This window comes from Blennius ocellaris (genome assembly GCF_963422515.1).
Source record: "Blennius ocellaris genome assembly, chromosome: 2".
Taxonomy (NCBI): Eukaryota; Metazoa; Chordata; class Actinopteri; order Blenniiformes; family Blenniidae; genus Blennius; species Blennius ocellaris.
This window is the reverse complement of record NC_137651.1, coordinates 6,760,298-6,778,899: the sequence shown is the minus strand read 5'-3', so window position 1 is coordinate 6,778,899 and position 18,602 is coordinate 6,760,298. Positions and strand designations below refer to the sequence as shown.

General features: G+C 39.8%; 1 protein-coding gene across 1 annotated transcript in view; it reads left to right on the top strand.

Annotated features, from left to right (window-relative positions):
* Nucleotides 1–17,805, top strand: part of relt (RELT TNF receptor) — a 32,197-nt gene extending 14,392 nt beyond the window's left edge. The window contains exons 2-11 of the mRNA XM_080507056.1: nt 1,937–2,011; nt 2,119–2,211; nt 3,093–3,277; nt 3,574–3,626; nt 3,752–4,003; nt 9,944–10,024; nt 10,851–10,929; nt 13,248–13,631; nt 13,875–14,012; nt 15,796–17,805. Coding sequence (XP_080363182.1) covers nt 1,970–2,011; nt 2,119–2,211; nt 3,093–3,277; nt 3,574–3,626; nt 3,752–4,003; nt 9,944–10,024; nt 10,851–10,929; nt 13,248–13,631; nt 13,875–14,012; nt 15,796–15,799 — 1,311 coding nt within the window. The 5' untranslated portion in view covers nt 1,937–1,969 and the 3' untranslated portion in view covers nt 15,800–17,805. The remainder of the gene's footprint in view (nt 1–1,936; nt 2,012–2,118; nt 2,212–3,092; nt 3,278–3,573; nt 3,627–3,751; nt 4,004–9,943; nt 10,025–10,850; nt 10,930–13,247; nt 13,632–13,874; nt 14,013–15,795) is intronic.
* Nucleotides 17,806–18,602: the final 797 nt, after the last annotated feature.

Genomic DNA, 18,602 nt, shown 5'->3' with positions numbered 1-18,602 from the left:
GCTGTCGAAATGTAGGAATTTTCCATTTGGGGGTAAATGGAGTCTTATTGTATTTTATGCTCTGTTTTTACTTTGTTGATTGTTGTTTTTTGATTTTTAAAAATGCTCAACTGGTCTTTGAGTTGCATCCTCACCCTCTGAGATGAAAGTACTTGAATTGAAGAAATGGCCCCTCAAGCATTGTTCCATTGTGAACTTTGGCATACACATGCCATGAGCATCTAATCTACTATCATTATAAAAGTTCTGAATGTGCCCTGAGTTACACAGAGGATTTTAATGTTGTGGCTCAGTTTGCTTAATTTTCCAATCCCAAGGCCGTGGTTTGTCGTGCGACCAGCTTGTGTGGCAGCTATTGCCATTTCACCTCTTTTTCTTTTTTTTTGTCCGTAATCCCTAATCGTCAGTGTGAATCACACGGTGGAAGAAGTGAATGCAGTGAGTTCTTACTTTGTTCTCTTAAGTATGTCGCACTCCATTTTAGAAAATCTATTAATTCACTCAGATTAAATTGGATTTGAAGCGTCACGATAAAGACCTTTTTATAGTAAACTCACCAACTGAAGCAAATCTGAAGAACCAGAATTTTTTTTTAAATTGGTAAAGTTTGCTGAATTTTACAGGTTATTCAAGTGTGACTGGTTGCTCAAGTGGAGTTGCTGATAGGACTCGGGTTCATAATTAATATTAGAATTATCACGAGATGGCATTTACAGATGCTCTTTGAACTCCCTGGGCTCTTTGTTGTCCAGTTCACTGGTTGGTTTTGATTATTTAAGGTTTTTAATTCATATAGAGTGAAATTTCCAAGTCATCGCCACTATACACCAGTACAGCATATAATTTAGATGGAATGAGTTCAATTCCATGATTATTTTCTCCCCCAAAATGTAAAGTCTCTACTTTAAGTCAATTGGTTGAACACATGAGCCATCTGTATATGACTCGGAGTTGCCCTGGTTGAATTTTCCTTTCATTGATTTCAATCCAAATTGATAAAATACTCATAAAATACTCATGAATTGCACAGGTGTGCCACTCATGCTGAGTGAAGTCAGTAATTACAAGACCCTTAATCAACATTAATGCTTGAAAATATTCATCCTCGGAGCAGCTGGTGTCACTTTATAGGAAAATCAGCACATTGGCAAATGAATATTTTTGCAAAGTGAATCATGGCTTGAAATGTGTATGTGAGTACCTGCTACCTAAAAATAACTCAAGAAAAGCTCTCCTTCATTCAGCGCGGTACAAAAAAAGGTTCTGATTCATGATAAATGTTATTTACGGCATTTACAACTGCTCTTTACCTCCATTTTGCTGGAATCACTGTGCTGTGTGACAAGCTGCTGAAGTGACTCAGATGTTTTTAGATCTGTGAGCTTGTGTGGTTTTTTTTTTTGTAAGTGTGCACTGCGCCCTTGTGTGCCTGTGTTTGAATGTGAAGCTGTTCCAGGATTGGCTGCATTGAATTGTATTTTATTACTTCGATGTCTGGCTAAACTAAGTTCATAGTTAGTTCTTGTTCTTGTTAGTCCTCCTCTTTAAGAGACGAGGCGCAACGATGACTCTCATGGGCCGGAGTTTAATTTTATTATTGTTTGAAGGCTCCTACAACCTTTAACCGATTTAGAACCATTCAAATATCAAAACGTTCAGCATTTTGTGGACATTCCTGCTATGCTGTATGATTTTTATGTCTTTTACAATTTCCGTCAAAAAAAAAACATTGCAAAACACTGTGAAAGATTTCTCAGACAAAGTGGATGGGAGAGGCACAACAAGGAGAAGTTTAAAGAAGATCAGCATGTGTTGCCATGGAAACACAGGGGCGAGAGACAGGCAATTACATGTTACTGTGCCTTTAAAAACCGTTCGTCATGATGTTTAGTTTTCAATTGTCATCGACCTATATTCTGCTCTGCCTCTCCTGTAGATCATATGTACATAGAAGAATACATTGAAGAAGATGAGGAACCACCTTTGCTGCTCAGCTCTTGTCCTTCTTGCGGTAAATATTGATTCCTTTTGGACAAACTGCAACCAAAACACAAGCTGGATACACATGTTTGTGCAACATCCACCGATTCACTTTGGTCTTTTTAATGTGACTTCCAGGTGTTTGGCTGTGGCGGGACTGCGGCAGTGCAGTGTCAGTGGGGGGAAAGCTGTGTGTGTCTGCAATGCCCTGCAGGCCAGGAGCCGTCCAAGGTGAGTGAACAAACTGAAGAAATACAGGTGCAGTGTGCAGTCGACCTGTTGCAGGACGACCTTTAATACACGTCTCAAAAATAAATATTAAAAGTCAAGTCAGTCATTCACAAATTCACTATAAAGTAAAAAGTTGCAAGCATTTTTGTTAATTGTGATAATAATGTCCTTAAGCTTAGAAAAGGAGTACTAATTTGAGATACTGTATTTTGATTTTTCATGACTTATAAGCTAAAATGACCAAAAAAAAAGAAACAAGGTTTCGAATCTTTGAGCTTATGTGTAAGAAATCTATAATATATGTATTTTTTACACATTTGAATTAAGTGATGCGACATGTTTTTGAGATGCACCTGAAGCTCAGAAGATTAAAGTATGAATCACTTAGCTGAAAAGTACAGATTTCCACATTTCTGCAATATTGTTTGTTAAATCCAAGACCTTTTAAGCTTGCCATGTTCTTTCCTTACATTGAACGTATGCATTTGGTCACAAGTACATAGTTACTGCACGTGTGCATGCAGAAATGAGGCCAAAGTTCAATCATGAATCAATCCGTATTTGTAAAGCATCTTTCATTCAAACAAAGTGCTTTTCATGATTGCAAAGAAGAGCCACATACAAACACAGTTCGGCACACGATCAAGTTGTACTTCATTATCTGGTAACAAAAGAAGAATTTTGTCGGGGTATTCCTCTTAAGGTGCACCGTGATCACGAAGCTCTAGAAGACTTTACCTTTGTTGTATAATTTATGATGGTGATTCTAAAGAATCACACCAGTGTTTGATTACTATTAAACTGACGTTGGGGGCGACCTGTCTCGTCCTACTTATCATGTGTTTCCACATCACGTTGTAATGGCTTGTCTTGTTTGCCAGGCTTGTGGGAAAATCCAGAGTCCATCTGAAGAAGTGCGATGTCAGTTGTGTCCAACTGGAAGCTTTTCTGACGCTCAGGACTCTGAACTTTGCCGTCCACACACCTCCTGCGAGATCCTCGGCCGGGAGGTCGCCGCCCTCGGCACCGCGACCTCCGAGGTCACCTGCGGAGACTGTTTGACCGGGTAAACATTGCAATTCTGTCTATGTTTCGTGCCCATTAATCCACCCAGGGGTCAGTCTAACTGGAGGCCCAACATTCGAAAGGTCTTGTTTCAGTTTCCAATTTGAACAGCCGAGCACGCATACACATGCATGCATGCACATGTAGATAAATGCAGCTTGTCGTTCACCACAATAGGATACATGTGATATCAAGAGCAGGCACCAATGAACATGAGATGCCACAGGCTAGAACCACCATTTCTTTTTTTTCTTTCAGCCTCTTGACTTATGTAATTTTGTCTGTTTTTATTTGCAGGTTCAAGTCAACTACTACAGATCAGGTTTCTAACCAAAGCCCCTGCGTGAAAAGTATGCATGCGTCCCTCTGCAGCTTTTATTCTCCTAAAGTACACTCAATGAAGACAAGACCACGGACCTGCTCCTACCCTTAATCTCTAACGTGTTTTCTGCCTTCTCCTATGTTCGCTCTGCAGGTTTGCACATCAGAGCGGTTCGCACGGTGGGCAAAGGCCCGGCCGGAGGAACCGGAGGACCGGTGAACAGCACCGTGGTGCGCAGCACTGAGGAGAAGACGGCAGAGTACGCTGTGTTCGCTCTGGTGCCCATCTTCTGTGTGATGGGCCTGTTGGGCATCCTGATCTGCAACATCCTGAAGAAGAAGGGATACCGCTGCACTGCTGAGAAGGAGGGAGGAGACGAAGAGATGCCCACACCCCAGAAAGAAGGTAGGAATTGGATGAGAAACTGGCAAATCAGAGACAAGGAGGAGGAAAGGATAAGAATTATAGCATGAGAATGAAATTACTGAATAACTAGAATATAATCAAAAGGTGTTTATTTTCAAGTGAAACTGTATATTTTCAATTTGCTACAGAATGATTTCAAGCCATTCTTGTTTCAATATCTTATACATTTAGCTTATAAGCCATAAAGTGCCAATTACAGTTTCTGAAAACACGAGTATTTCCTAAGATCAAATCCTTTTCTTAAAAATAATATCATCATGAAAGTTTTGAAAACCCTTAAAACTTTCGAGTTTGTATATTATGATTGAATAATGTGATGAAATGTATTATGATATGTTGTAGATAGGCCTGTATGGCAGGTTGTTTGCAGACACTGAATGAGAAAGTGTCAAATAAGAGTAAAGAAATTGAAGAAAAGGAGTTAAAAAAAAGTTTAGAGAAAGTTGTTTGTTGGATAACTGAAATTGGCGTGTGCATGCAGGTTGTGGGTCATTTACCAATAAAAATGCCAAGTTAACACGCATGCGTGTGCTTGCTCTATTTGAACGCTGGCAAGAGTCACGTTGAAACCAAAGTCCGACACGGCCATGTTGCGTGCGGCCTCGGGCTCTGCGTATCTCTCATGTCACTGCACGGGAGGCTTTTTGTCTCAGCTGGTTTCAAACCCGAGCCCTCAGAGGTCATCACGTCATGCGTTCTGTGTTTTGCTCAGCATGCGCTGTTATTCCTGCGATTTTCCGATTTGAAAGGGAGATAAAAAGCATTCCCATCAGTTCATTTGGACTTTGACGTCAGAGAGAAATTGACCGGTGTAAACACAGAAAGCAGCAGGAAAAGAGGCGGCAGATCTGTAGAAAGAGTATGGCGATTACTAAATGAGGTCAAGTGACATATGCAACGAATCGTAGCTTGGTGTGAAGCTTTATTCATTTGCTCTCTGGTTGTTTGATCTTTCCGTCTCCATGACCTTTCATCACTAAACGTCTCTTCATTGCAGTTTTAAAAAAGTATGAATTGATCCTGTTGGCATGACCAGGATAGAAAAAAATAGGAAAACTACTTGGAGTTTAAAGCAAGAAAAGAGTGAAAGACAAGACAGACACAGGGGAGACAGGATTGGAGCAATACCACACCCAACCTCCCTTTTTCAACATTGAGCATTGTAATCATCCTGTGGGACTCTTCACACGCCTGCAGTACAAAATGAGCCGTTTGTCTCCTGAAACCTAAAGATTTGTCCTCGTAAGTTGAAACTTCACCTGCGGTCGTTGTAACTCCTTCATGACAAAGCAAGCAACAGGTTATTTCCGCTTTCAACCGAACCCGTTTGGCTCTCAGGCCTGTGTCACACGTAAAGTCCCGGAGTCACATGTGATTTGACGTTGATTGAAAGTTTGATTCAAGTGTGGCATGTGACCTGTGAGAATTGCTGTTAGGCTGGTTCAGTCTATCGTTACATAACGTAGACGTTTATGTAAGTCAACAAATGTGTATCAGAACTAGTATCTTATGGAATAACTTTGCAGCCATTGAATTTCAAGGACTCCATAATGTTAAACATAATTAAGTTTCAACAGCAAACGATGATGTTTTCCATGCTCAACTGTATAAATGACACCTATAAAACAATCTCTTTCAGCTCAGGGCCAGAAGGAAGACAAATGTTTTTTTTTTTTTTTGCTTTGCTATATTGCAGTAGTTTTTAAAGCAGTATTCATTTTTGAAAAAGAATAATTTAAAAACTAAATGAATAGAAGAAAGCTATTGTTGTTTTATGAAAAATTTTTTTAATAACTATACATTCAGTGTAACCATACAAGATTATAAAAGTACTCTAAATTGAAAATCATTACTATTGCATTTGGAGATTATATATTAATATATTCCTAGATATTTAAAAAATGACAGCATCTAGTTGCACAGGACAAGTTGTGCTATGTATTGCCTATAATTCCCACCATCTGTTTATGATAATGACTTATAAAGTGAAAAACCAAACCAATTCCTGGAGTCAATCCCAAGCGGTTCCAGCTTTGCATTCAGAAGACACACAAGTGTGTGAGTGACATCCAGTCATGCAGTGGGCAGACTTCAGCAGGTTTACAGGCTAAGCTGGCTTTTCCCTCACTCACCTGATGGCGCTCGGCTCACAAGGAAGCTGCGTCACGACTCCGTACCTACTGTAGCATCGGAGCACAGCTGCAGCCCGAGCAGATCAGACTCCCACGTCAGGAAGCCTTGATTGCACACCTGCTGCTTCAGATATCTTTCTGCAGCCCTCATGTTTGAAATCTACGGTTCATGAGACCAAAAAGTGCTCTTATTAATCTTGAGGTTTACAATATGCAGGTACAAATGCAATACCTGCACTCTCCATTCACTATTGACTTTGTTTTTACCTTCACAATTTCATACATAACCTGCATTTCATGTGTGAAAAACCCCCACAGAGAGAATCTGATTGTTTCCACGTTTAAAAGGTTAAGAATTTCCAAAGAAAATGTCAACACATCCCTGAGGTCAGGTTACCTGGAGGGCAAGATATCAGTGATTCATACATTATGCTTTGCTCTGCCAGCAAATAATTCGCAATCAAAAGCCACGCTGAGTTTGTGAAACCATACTGTACATAATCAATATGGCAAGGATTACACACCAATCAGTTGAAGTAAAGCCCTGATAAATAAATGTTCAGATATTTCAGCAAACTTGCCCAACAAGAATTCAGAACCAAGCCATGTTGCGTTTGAGAGTGAAATTATACGTCTATATAGTTTTTTTTTTAACAATGTGCTGTGACGTGAGATGCTGCCGTATTCTTTCACTTCCTAAAATTCAGCTTGTTCTAGATTTGTGTAGAAACATTTATTTAAATGTAGAGTTTTTTTCAATGTACCTTTACCTTTATTCACTTAAAGTACATGAAACATTTGATTTTGTCAGTATTTAAAAAAGAAGCTTAAATTTTATCGGTTTGGCCAATATGATTAATATGGCCAAACCGTTGATTCATTCAGCTTCTATAAGTAATGTTGAGTTTTAGATTTACGTCTCAGTCCTTCTGTGGATAAACTCTGCCTTTTGGCGTCGAGCTTTGCCTCAGTTCCTTCCTCTTTGTTTTGAAACTCAAGTCATTCTGGCATCAAAGGGAAACTCCCAGAACTCCCCTCCTCTCCTGTGGCTCTTTTATCACTTCCTCTGCTCTCCATTCATCCAGTGTCTTTGCCGTCCCTGCTCCTCTGAACATGACACTGTCCATCCATCTCTCCTCTCCCCGCCGCATCAATATTTCAGTGGTGTCCCCAGACTTTTACTGTATGTCTCAAGGTTATTTTCTTCCACTGTTTTGATTCCTTTAGGACTGGTAAAGCTCCTTTGCTCTTCGGCTTTCCTCACCCACCCTAAGTTTTAAAAAAGCAAAAGTGTCTTTGCATGCAAGTAACTGTATGTCAGATGTTCACATAACAATCGTACTGACTGCCTTAAATGTGATTAATACATGTATGATTAGGAAAAGTACAGTGAAGTGGTGATTGGCTCTCTCATCTTGAGGTTCAGTTCTGGGCTTCCTCTGTGGAGTTTGCATGTTCCCCCAGTGTATGCATGTTGTTGTTTATTTCCTACAGGGTACTCTCAAGGTGTGTGTGTGTGTGACTTTCTGTTCCTTTCTGTTTGCATACCTTATGTAGTTATGTAAATGAAGGAATTCAGGCTCCTAAAAATTCTGCACAATTAACATTATCACATTGAGCACACATCGATTATGCTATATTGGCGCATTGTTCAATTATAAGTCAAAAGACACCATTCAAACTTGAAGTGAGGCTATTTTAGGCCACCGTCTCACTGCCCTCTCCTCCTATCTATCTGTCTCCCTGCACAGCAGTGAGACACCGATAAGCTTAGTGAGTGTTTATTGAAGTGAGGCAGGACAGCGATTGAGAAATTGCAACGAAAGCAGCAGGCTGTCGGGTAAGTTTGTGAGGAAGAAAGAAGTTGGCCGAGTTTTTAGACAGGACATTTCAAGAATTAAGCGTAAAGCAGTGGTAAGAGGGCAGCAGGAGGCCTTCGCTGCTAAAACTTTGTCCTGCACTTCCTCTCACGCTGCTGCTGCTGCTGTTATGCAATAATCCTTGGCGATGGTTAGACGACCTTCTTCCCCCAGCAGTTTTACCTTCATCTCCACTCAGGAGGAACACCCGTGGGGATGAATTATAGCGAGGATGAGCTCAGGGCTAAAGTCAGACTGCACTGGGGAACGTCGTGACAGTCGGGTTTAAGGAGAACCAACAAAAAATGCGACTGTAAAGCTGATAATGCAAGAAATATGAGCAGGGTCCCGTTATGCAATGGAGGGTGGAGGGCATTTTCAGCAATCGTTATATTTACCTCCAAGACAGCTGTTTTTATAGTCCTCTGTGTCAGCAAACTGATTTTTTTTTTTTTTAAAGCGCATAAATCAAAACCCTGAAAGCAGTGATGAAAACATTTGTGTCTAGAAGAGAATAGAAATGCTTTTTTTAATCCCAGAGGAAGTCAATTTGGCAGCGGTGGGGTGGATATTATAACGCGTTAGTGAATAATTACCTAATAACATTCATGTAATGACAATTACTGAAGTATCCGTAAGCCAGGCGTTATAATATAAGGCCTTCATGCTTACATCTTCACAAGTATTTATTGGATTAAAACACACTTTTAACTCTCAGAGTTCATGTGGTGCATGTCACCGAGGGGATTTTTGTGACCCAGGACATGATGGGACAGATAGGAATTGATGTGGATGACTGAACAGTGAAGAATAGATATGCCACCATGACAACCCCCCCCCCCTCTCCATCCCATTATAGCGCTGCACAGAGAGGCACTGAGAGACTAGTGATGAGGGCGGACGGGGGTCTGGAATAGCTCACTCAGCAATTGCACTACGTTCTGCACTGCTGAAACACAGAGGTCTATATGTGGGTGTGCATTGTACCAGACCCCCTAAAGCCAGGTGACTCTGGACATACGTGACTGCATACGGGAGTGACTCTGTGTGCTTGTATTTCTGTCTTTCTTCCGTACGCAGCCTCCGACTGTTGTTGGACCATAACAGCAGCTCTGTCTCCACAGTGGCTGTTGCTAACATGAGAATAACAGCATCACTTCAACAGAGTGACACTCGGTCTCTTCTATTTATACCTTCAGACCCACTAGCTCATTGTTCCACTGTCACCCACATTAAGCCACAAGACCAACAGATATTTTAAGATGATTTGCAAGCTGGATGAAGCAAGTTAGTAATAAAACTGGCTACTTGAATTCAGTTCTTGAAAAAGTAGTGGAGTGAAATTACTTGGTTGACCCAAATATGTTATTGGCATTAATCTCTGAGGTGGTTTCTCTCTTGAACCACTGACCATCCAGATCATAGAGCATCTTCCTTCACCTGAATGTAAAAAGTAAAGCCAGTCAGTCATTAGACTGGCTCACAGGGCTGACTGCTTAGCTCATGACATTCCAAGGCCATTTAAAGTAAATCAAGTCAGTTACTTTTCCAAGTGATTTCCAGTGTTTTAGCGTTTACATGGCAAATGTAGAAAGACAATAAGAAACGGGTACCATAGCTCGAGGAACCACAGTAAAAGGAAGAACTTGTAACCTCATGGTTGAAAGTGAGACAGATCAAATTGATGACGGAGGTTATTAAGAACTTTTCCCCATCCATGGCATTAGTTAAGAACAATTTGATAAACAGAAACAACCCATTCTAATTTGCTTTATATTGTGACTTTTTGTTGGATTAACATGTTTGTGTATGTTTGCTTAAGTGCAACATGTGTGTTTTTCTTTCTACAGAATGTCTCTATGTATCTACTGCATGTTTCACATACTATTTTTGGGATTTATCCCCCCTTTGTTTTCATCTTGCTTTAGGTGCCAACTGTCCCTACATCCCTGATGACCTGAATGAAGACACCATCAGCGTCCTGGTTCGCCTCATCACTGAGAAGAAAGGTGCGTGCTAAGCAAACACTGATGTCACTCATGTGCTTGTGGCCAGAGTCACTTCTTCTCTGGTGGTTTATGGGGCGGCAACACGAGACCGCTGTGACATCACAGCGTGTCTCTGGTGTGGCCTACTCAGCACCTCTCAGCCTTTCCACCTCACTGAGGGTTCATGTCGTCTCCTTAGTCACAGATGACAAACAACGTTCACGATCGGAACGCAGTTTTATTGATGAAACTCAGCAAGTCCCTGGTTCTTCAAACGCACATCTCTGATTTATTCATCCAAAGAAAAACTGTGACAGTTAGGAGAATGGAGGTCCTAGTTGAATTAGGAATCTTCTTAGACTTGGCTCATAGATCTTAAAGTGCTTTGATTTCTTTCAGTTATAGCAGTTTTATAAAAAAGTGAAATGTTTGGCTTTGGTGGCAGAAAGAATTAGAAAGAGTGCAGGAGCAGGAAAGATGGAGGTCATGATGGTGCTATTTATCAAAAGTTATGAGAAACAGTAGATGATTTAAAAAAAATGTTTTTGTGAAAATACGCTATTTTAGAACAAATATTATTTGAAGAGTGAAGGACACAAACAATGAAATAAGTTTGGGTATTGATAAAATAATGTTATGACATCGATACAGACTATATATAAAAACCACAAGATATTTCCAGTTTTTCACATTTTCTGCTTTTTATTGCCCATTGAAGCCTCGGCAATAACAACTTTAGAATGAGGAAAAACTCAACTAAACATCATCGTTCAATAAACATTCTACTTAGGCAAAGCGTTTTTGACAAACTGTCAGTCAAGTCTCATTTAATTTTTTTGTGTTTCAGAAAATGCTGCTGCACTGGAGGAGCTGCTGCTCGAGTACGAGAACAAACAGATGTCCATCAGCAAAGGCTCCTCTATCAAGTACGTGACCACACATTCACACACACAATATTGCAAACTCAGCACACGGTAGGTGTAACAGATAATGATCAATGTATTTACTGTACTGTATTTCCAGGTTTTTGAAGATATTGTATACATTTGTGTCTTTGAATTCCCACTGTTTATCCTTTTAAACCTGAGAGGAAAACAGCAGATCAAATCACAGGTTATGACTATGAAGTTACCAATCCATCAATTCCATCCATCCATCTCATACACAAGTGTTTTCATTAAATTGCCACCCATCTCCATAGATGGATAGATAGATGATACTTTATTAATCCTGAGGAAATTTCAAGTTTGCAGATTAAATATGCAGCTTAACTACAAAACTGCCCCCAGAATCAAACCAGGGATTATCTCACTGTGAGTCGAGCAAACCACGCGCCACAGTGGTTCCTTCGCCAAAGCCAGTGTATTTCTCATATGAACAGTCATAAAGTACAATTGTTTGGGGGGGAAAAAGGGTTTTTTGTCAGCTGCTGTACCTGACAGTATCTGAACACAAGTTCATGAATGCACCATCAAGGGGTGCTTTCAAAATAAGTGGTTGAAGATTTGGTAAATAGAAGACAGCAAATGAAAATACAACAGAATACCAACTAAAGAAAAGTAGTATGCAGCATCAGCTATGTGTGCTGTAGTTGGCAATAAAACACATAAGTGACAATCAAGTGCCTATGAAACAGTTTCATTAGCAATTTGTGTTGTCCCCCCCCCCAAAAAAAAAAACATGTCCAACAGACTTTACATAGTGAAGTCCACAGGTTATTGGTGAAGAAGACTGATGTTTGTCACTAAGTCAGTCAGACCTGAAGTGACAGTCGTACCGACTATTTAGTCATCAGGCTTAACCGCCCCGTCTGCTACTGAGCCTCCTGACTGTCACACAGCTTCAAATCACACCATTTACACGACCGAGTGTCGTTGTGGTCGGGGTGCGGGATGTCGGCTGCGGCGTGAAAAATTGCTCAGGTAGTCAGAATTTAATTGAACAAGTCCACCAACATCCTGCTTCATGCCACAGTCGCCACCTCAGTTCCCAGTCTGCTTTGGATGTTTATTCTCCTGTAACGTAAGCTGTGCTGACCGTTTGTCTTCCTGCATTTACCTCATGGTAACAGGAGCCAAGCGGCTTCACTACGTGTGCAATACGCACAATAGAGGGTCTCCGAGGTCTGTGGCTGCCGTCACATGTGAGCTTTATACTCACAAGCATTCAGGCACACCCACACACACACATTTCTGGAAAGCTCTCTGTGTGCGTGCGCATCTGTGTGTGTGTGTGTGTGTGTGGATTTAGCGGGGCGTCACTAAAGGTCATGCACAGGCTCGTTTAACGCAGGAACACACAGCTGCATTCATCTCTTTGGCCCTGCTTTTCTTTGTTGGAGAACAAAGAGAAGGTACAAACTAAAGAGTTTGAAGTTTATAAACGGGGAGTTTATTTCATCGAATTGATTTTGCGATGAGACATTCATGCTAAATGACAGCAAAGCTGTGATATTTTAAAACCTGTAACTTATTTGGGACGTGGGACCAACACGAAAGCCATTTTCCATACTTCTAAAAGTGATCAATCTTTTTTTTTATTATCTGTGTTAGCGATCTACAATTTTAGTGATTCTAGTTTAAAAAAAACAGATATGATCAGTATTTTTGTGAACGTCACATCAAGCCATTTCTTCATAAAAAACTGGATATCTACATTAGTGTTGCTGAATTTGTTTCACTGTAAGTGCTCTAATATGCACCAAAGGGAAAAGTACAGCTGTAAATAATCCCATGAATGATGCTTCAGTTACAGGCTGTGAACACTTTTTCTCCACATGTACAGGATGCACAACACAACTTTATGTAATATTACTTTTAAATTTTTATTTTACTGAAATCATTTACAATTAAATAACTGTAAATGTAATATGAAATGATGTAAAACAGTGAAATGAACTAAGTGCAACAGTCATCCAGGCCCGTTAACTGTCATAAATGCTTGTGTATGAATATCTTCCAAACTGAAAACAGCAGACCTCAACTGATACATGATTTTACTGCCCCGTGCAGCTTTCAGTAATAAAATATTTCAATGGTAAATACTTTCAGAAATCCCACATCAACCATATCATGGCTTTGTCGGTATCGGTGCTGTTTAAATATATTTAAATGGATTCAATCTGAAGGAAGAATTGTATTGTGTTGATTCTCACTCGGTGCTTGTGAGCTGTGCTTGACTTGGATTTTAAATACATTTCTTTGAGGTGGATTGAAAAGGTTTGATCACCTCCGTTTCCTCTCAGGTTCCCGATGCTGTCCCCCCTATCTGCATTCCGCTCCCTGCCCCGGCTCTGCCCCCATCAGTCCCACCTCCACACCATCTCCGGCCTCTCGGGCCTGGCCCCCAAACACGGCTACCGCTGCACCCGCTGCGCCCAGAGAAAATGGCCGCCTGTGCTCATCCCTCCCCTGGACTCCCTCAAAGATCCACTGAAGCCCCCGCAGTCCCTCCTCCTGCCCTCGCGGGATGCCGCCACCGACCAGCAGAGGAGGCCGCTGCTGGGCGGCGTGTTCGCCGACACGCACCTGACGCATGCTGTTGTGCCAAAAACTGTCCCTGAAAAAGTGGACGGAGGTGAAGCGAAGGAGAAAAAGGAGGGCGAGCTCACGGTGCTGTCTGTGGGAAGGTATGTCAGTTTGATGCTGCTCACTTTAAAATGGCCTTGGCACATACGTTTACTCTTTTGTCAATTTGAGGACTTTGATGAACAGTCAAATGTCCTCTCAGGGAGAATGAAAAAAACAAAAAATACCGATATAATTAGAGGTGATTATCTCTCAGGACTCTTACCCAGAATGTCCAAACATTCCTGGATGCATGTTTCGTATTATTTTGGCTGTCATGGTGACATAATTTGCTTCATTCACAGATTTCAGGTCGCTCAAATCCCTGAGCAGAAGCCTGTCGTCGTGGAAACTAGGAATACATCATCATCATCAACCCATGAGAAGAGGAGCTCTTTCTTTGGAGGAAAACACTTCTGCTCTTCATCATCAGGCATAAGGAGGTACTGTACAATCAAATTAGTCTCTATTTCTCTCTTTCTCAATTTGAATGTTAATTTTGGAACACTTTGTGCCTCAACAACTAAAAGTTTAAAGCCTTAAAAAATACGAAATATCATGCGTTTCTACCAGAATAAGTAAAATATTGATTGGAGTTTATGCTGAAACATGAATTTCACATGCACTTTATGAAGCAGATGTGTTGTTTTTGACTGCATCATAATTTACATGTTTGGAAAAAAGATTCAAATGGGCTCATGCATTAAAAAGAAATACTTCTGTTATTGTGCAAAGAGTCAATTCCTCATCTAGACCTTCATGGTTTTATTCATAAAGATTTTATTATCACACAGGTCAAAGGATGTGAGGAAGTCGGGCTAAAAAAACATAACTAAATGATACAAATCTTATTTTAATAACATAGAATTTAATCAATGTAATTATGACAAAATTGATCCAAAAGACATTGATAACTGGTTGCAGATACCTATAATAGTTTGAACTTCTTGCACCTTCAACAAAAGTAATTTATGATTTAATGTGAACATATAGGAAATCCAGCATTATTTCAAAATGTACATCTTGGTCTGAGGTGGACGGCGTGAATGAGTAAGTTTCATTCCTGAAGTGTGAGGTGGCAGCTCTGCTTTACTGACATCTTATGTGTCTTGTGTGTTTCACTTTGTGGTTGTTGCACTCAGGGAGCAGTACGACACACTCATTCAAATACTACTGGTTAAATGTGCTGTTGATCATGCTATCATTCTTAGTTATAACCTTAACCTTTTTATGTGGATCTGAGACAGTCATCAGTGGTAGGTGCTGTAAAAAATGAACTGTCTAAAAATAAGGAATAAATAAATAAATACCCTTTTTTGAGAGGATTCCGACAAGAAACGAGTGAAATTATCTGCCAGTGCAGTAAGATTGTTGACTGTTAAGATGTCTTGAAATAAGAAAAATTATCTTGGCTTTAGAAAAGGGAGAAATTCTTTAAAATAAGTGGTGGAAAGACTAATTTCAATTAGAATATTGGATAAAATAAAGTGGCACAATGTCAGTGTTTATATCAATTCCAATAATGTGACCAAGGTCCAGGTGCATCATTTGTTATTTGGAGGTCTTTAAACAACTTTTTTACACGTACAAAATGGTCTATAAAGATAAACTGGCATCAAACAGTCTCTGATAGTAATTTAACTTATTGTGCATGTCAAATAAAGAAATTCATGTTTTACAAAAAAACATACAAATAATAAAACACTATTTATAATCTTACAAATTCTGCTCTTGCATCATAAATGATTCTCAAAACAAGAAAAAAAACAAAACTTTAAGACCCTCAAAAAGATTTAAGATTTTATGTGCAGGTTACATAGTTGATTTAATTTAATTAAGCGGTTAGATGTTCCTATAGAAAGCACCGGGCAATGCTGTGCATTTCTCTGAGGAAAGAAATGCAATCAGTTAATCGGTCTCTCTAAACAGATTTGGGGAAATGAGCTTCCTCTATTTCCGGTTGACTGGTTATGAACGTTTGCCAACACCCTCTGTAGTCAGTCACAGCTGAGCGAGCTTTATTAACCGTAATTATCCAGGCCTGCCTATTGTCAAAAGTTTAGTTTCATCGCGCCCTGCACTTAATAGAAAACTTGTCGAGTGGAAAATGACGCTTCAAAATGAGTCAAATTGAGGAATAATGAGACTGGCGTGCCGTGCAGTGGTGCTAATGTCATTACCTCCCAATGTATTATTGAGCAGCTCGTTGGTGTTTTGCCTCTGCAGGTGAAGAGGCGAAGAGACGCTGTACGATAACACTACCTCACTGAAGACGACCTCGTCGTCGTCCCCTGGCACGGAGAGAGGTCTCACACCCGTGACTTGAGGAAACCAGACTCTCTGCATGCTGGAAGAAGCTGTTTCTAGTTACACACACACACACACACACACACACACACACACACACACACACACACACACACACACACACACACACACACACACACACACACACACACACACACACACACACACACACACACACACACAAAATATATTTATTATTACCTTGGGGGAAGAAAAAAAAAAACCTTTGAAGTAGTCGTGCTTGACACACACTGCTGCTGAGAAGATGCATTTATGTTGAAGCTGCTTTGTGATGAACAGTTAGCAACTGACGTTCGAGAAATGGACATAGAAATGCGCTCTCCCACCGCGTCCCACTCACACACAGCATCCGCATAAACACTAATTGTGAATCACAACTTGTTTTTTTCTGGTTTGGAGCACAGATTTGCAAAAAACTCTGTGGACAACTTTGCTGACAAAAGGGACAAACTCTCATTTGTGTGTGTGAGAAACGAGAAGAGGCGGTGGTAGCCTAACGATCAGAGGCTCGCAGGTTCAAATCCCACAGTGCACAGAGCGTGACCTTTGACCCCCATCAGCGACCTGGAGCGCTGTCAAGTGGCCGCACCACCGCATGGGGCTAATGCATAATAAAAAGAATTTCCCCAGTGAGAATAATAAAGTATGATTAGTTTAGTTAGATAAAGTGAAAGTGCCACATAAACAAGCTCATCATGCAAAACGTGTTCACTACAGTACGTATTAAATTCAATATAACTTAGTGTTCTGATACTTTCTAAGTTTAATGTCTTATCTCAGTTTTGCTCTGTTGTAAACAGGGTGTGAAACTTTCCGAGGACAAACGCGGATCAATTTCTGTCTCAGTTGGGCCAGACGAGTAAAATAAAAACCAATGAATAAGTTTATGCTGATGCAGTTTTCACAAACATGAATAACCTGAAGTCTTCTGTGAAGGTTAGTGTTAGTTTTAAGTCCACAGTTCTTCTAATCTTTCATGTTGTTATTTTCGAGCCAAATTATGAACCCTAAAGGAAAGATTTTCTGATGAGCAACTTGTAAATATATGTACATATGTAAATATAGAAAAGAAGAACTACGATACCATGCAAGGCTTTTATAATTTATGAACACAAAATGTAAGAGGTAATGCATTATATTTTCAGTGTAATGCTCAAGGAAGCAGCACTGCATGAGGGACATTTGTAGTCCATCAATCCAAAACTAGGGAACTCTGTCACACCAACGTGCACCACGTTGATTAAAGTCAACATGACGTGTCACTCTCCCATCATTTCGATGCAACATTTCAGTGTTTCTCTTGTTCTTTTTTGGCGGGCAACTCATACAGGTTCCCATTTTCATCATGAACATGGATACAAACACACATGTAGCCAGACTCCAGCTCTGCAATGCGCTTAACTGTAAAAAACAAACAAAAAAAAAACACTTCCACATAAATATACACACACAAATATACACATACATGTAAGCTTTTTTTTTTTTAATAGCTTCATTAAATAACCAGCTAGTGGCGACAGGGAATTAGCGGTTAAAGAGCCTCAAAGTCACACAGTCATGTTGGCTTTAGTTTACATCCTTGTGGGTTTTAAAGCATGTACCATAATCATGGAGGCTTTTTAACTGCTCATTTTCATCTTTTCTTATGTTGTTGTTCAGAGGAATGTGACGACACGTCTGGCCAGCAGGATATTTATGAGCAGAGGTTGGCCACGTGCTTTCATTTACTCTATTTTTAGTACTATTCTTACTATTCTTAGTTTTATTACACATTTTGCGCTGGAGTGTTGCTGGCAGGAAGGTTAAAGAAAAACATTCATTTCACCTGCTTTGTAGCTTGCATTTATATATTATGTTTTCTCTGTATGATGCTATTTTCTTGAAATAAAGCAAGAGGTGTATTTTAAATGTTGTCTGACTTGCTGTGTATGAGAACGAAAATGGTGATTGTACAATTATTTAAAGTGAAATTTCACATTTTTAAATCAAATTAATTATTAAATATGTTTATATACATAATCAATAATTCAAGCTTATACTTCATACAAATCAAAATACTAATGAAGTGCCATGTTGTTTATAATTATTAAATGTTAATACTGTATTGTATCCAAAATGTTTCCCTTTTTTGACACATACAGTAAACCAAATTCCTAAACTTTTTTGTTTATATGTTAAAGTTGGTGAAATAGCTCACCACGAACTTTTCAATTATCTAAGTTGTTTTTTTTCACAGTTTTAAAAATGTTTGGAAAATGGGTTTGGACCCATCGCTTGTAACGTTAGTTATGTAATATCGCCCCCAAGCGGTTAGTTATGGCAGCGCGGACTTCTGCTTCGACTCGCTGTAATAATGACTCTTCTCTTAAATACCAACCAAACTTCGAGCAAATAGTTGTGATGTCAGCGGCAACTTGGAGTTCAGTAAAACTTGTTGAACTGCTTTCTCCCGTGTAACTGGTGGTTTTTACTGTAGCCTCTCGTTAAGAATGTGAGCAACATTTGATCACATCAAATAATGTAATATTCTGAGACACTGGTTTCAATATTCATGCTTTATAAGCTTAAATAAGGAAATGAAACAAACGGGTTTCAAGTGATTTATTGTATGTGCATTGATCCTAAAATATATGGAAGCTTCACAGATTGACTTGAATAAAATCTTCCGTTGTATTCTATTTTAGATGCACTTGTCCAATAAAAAA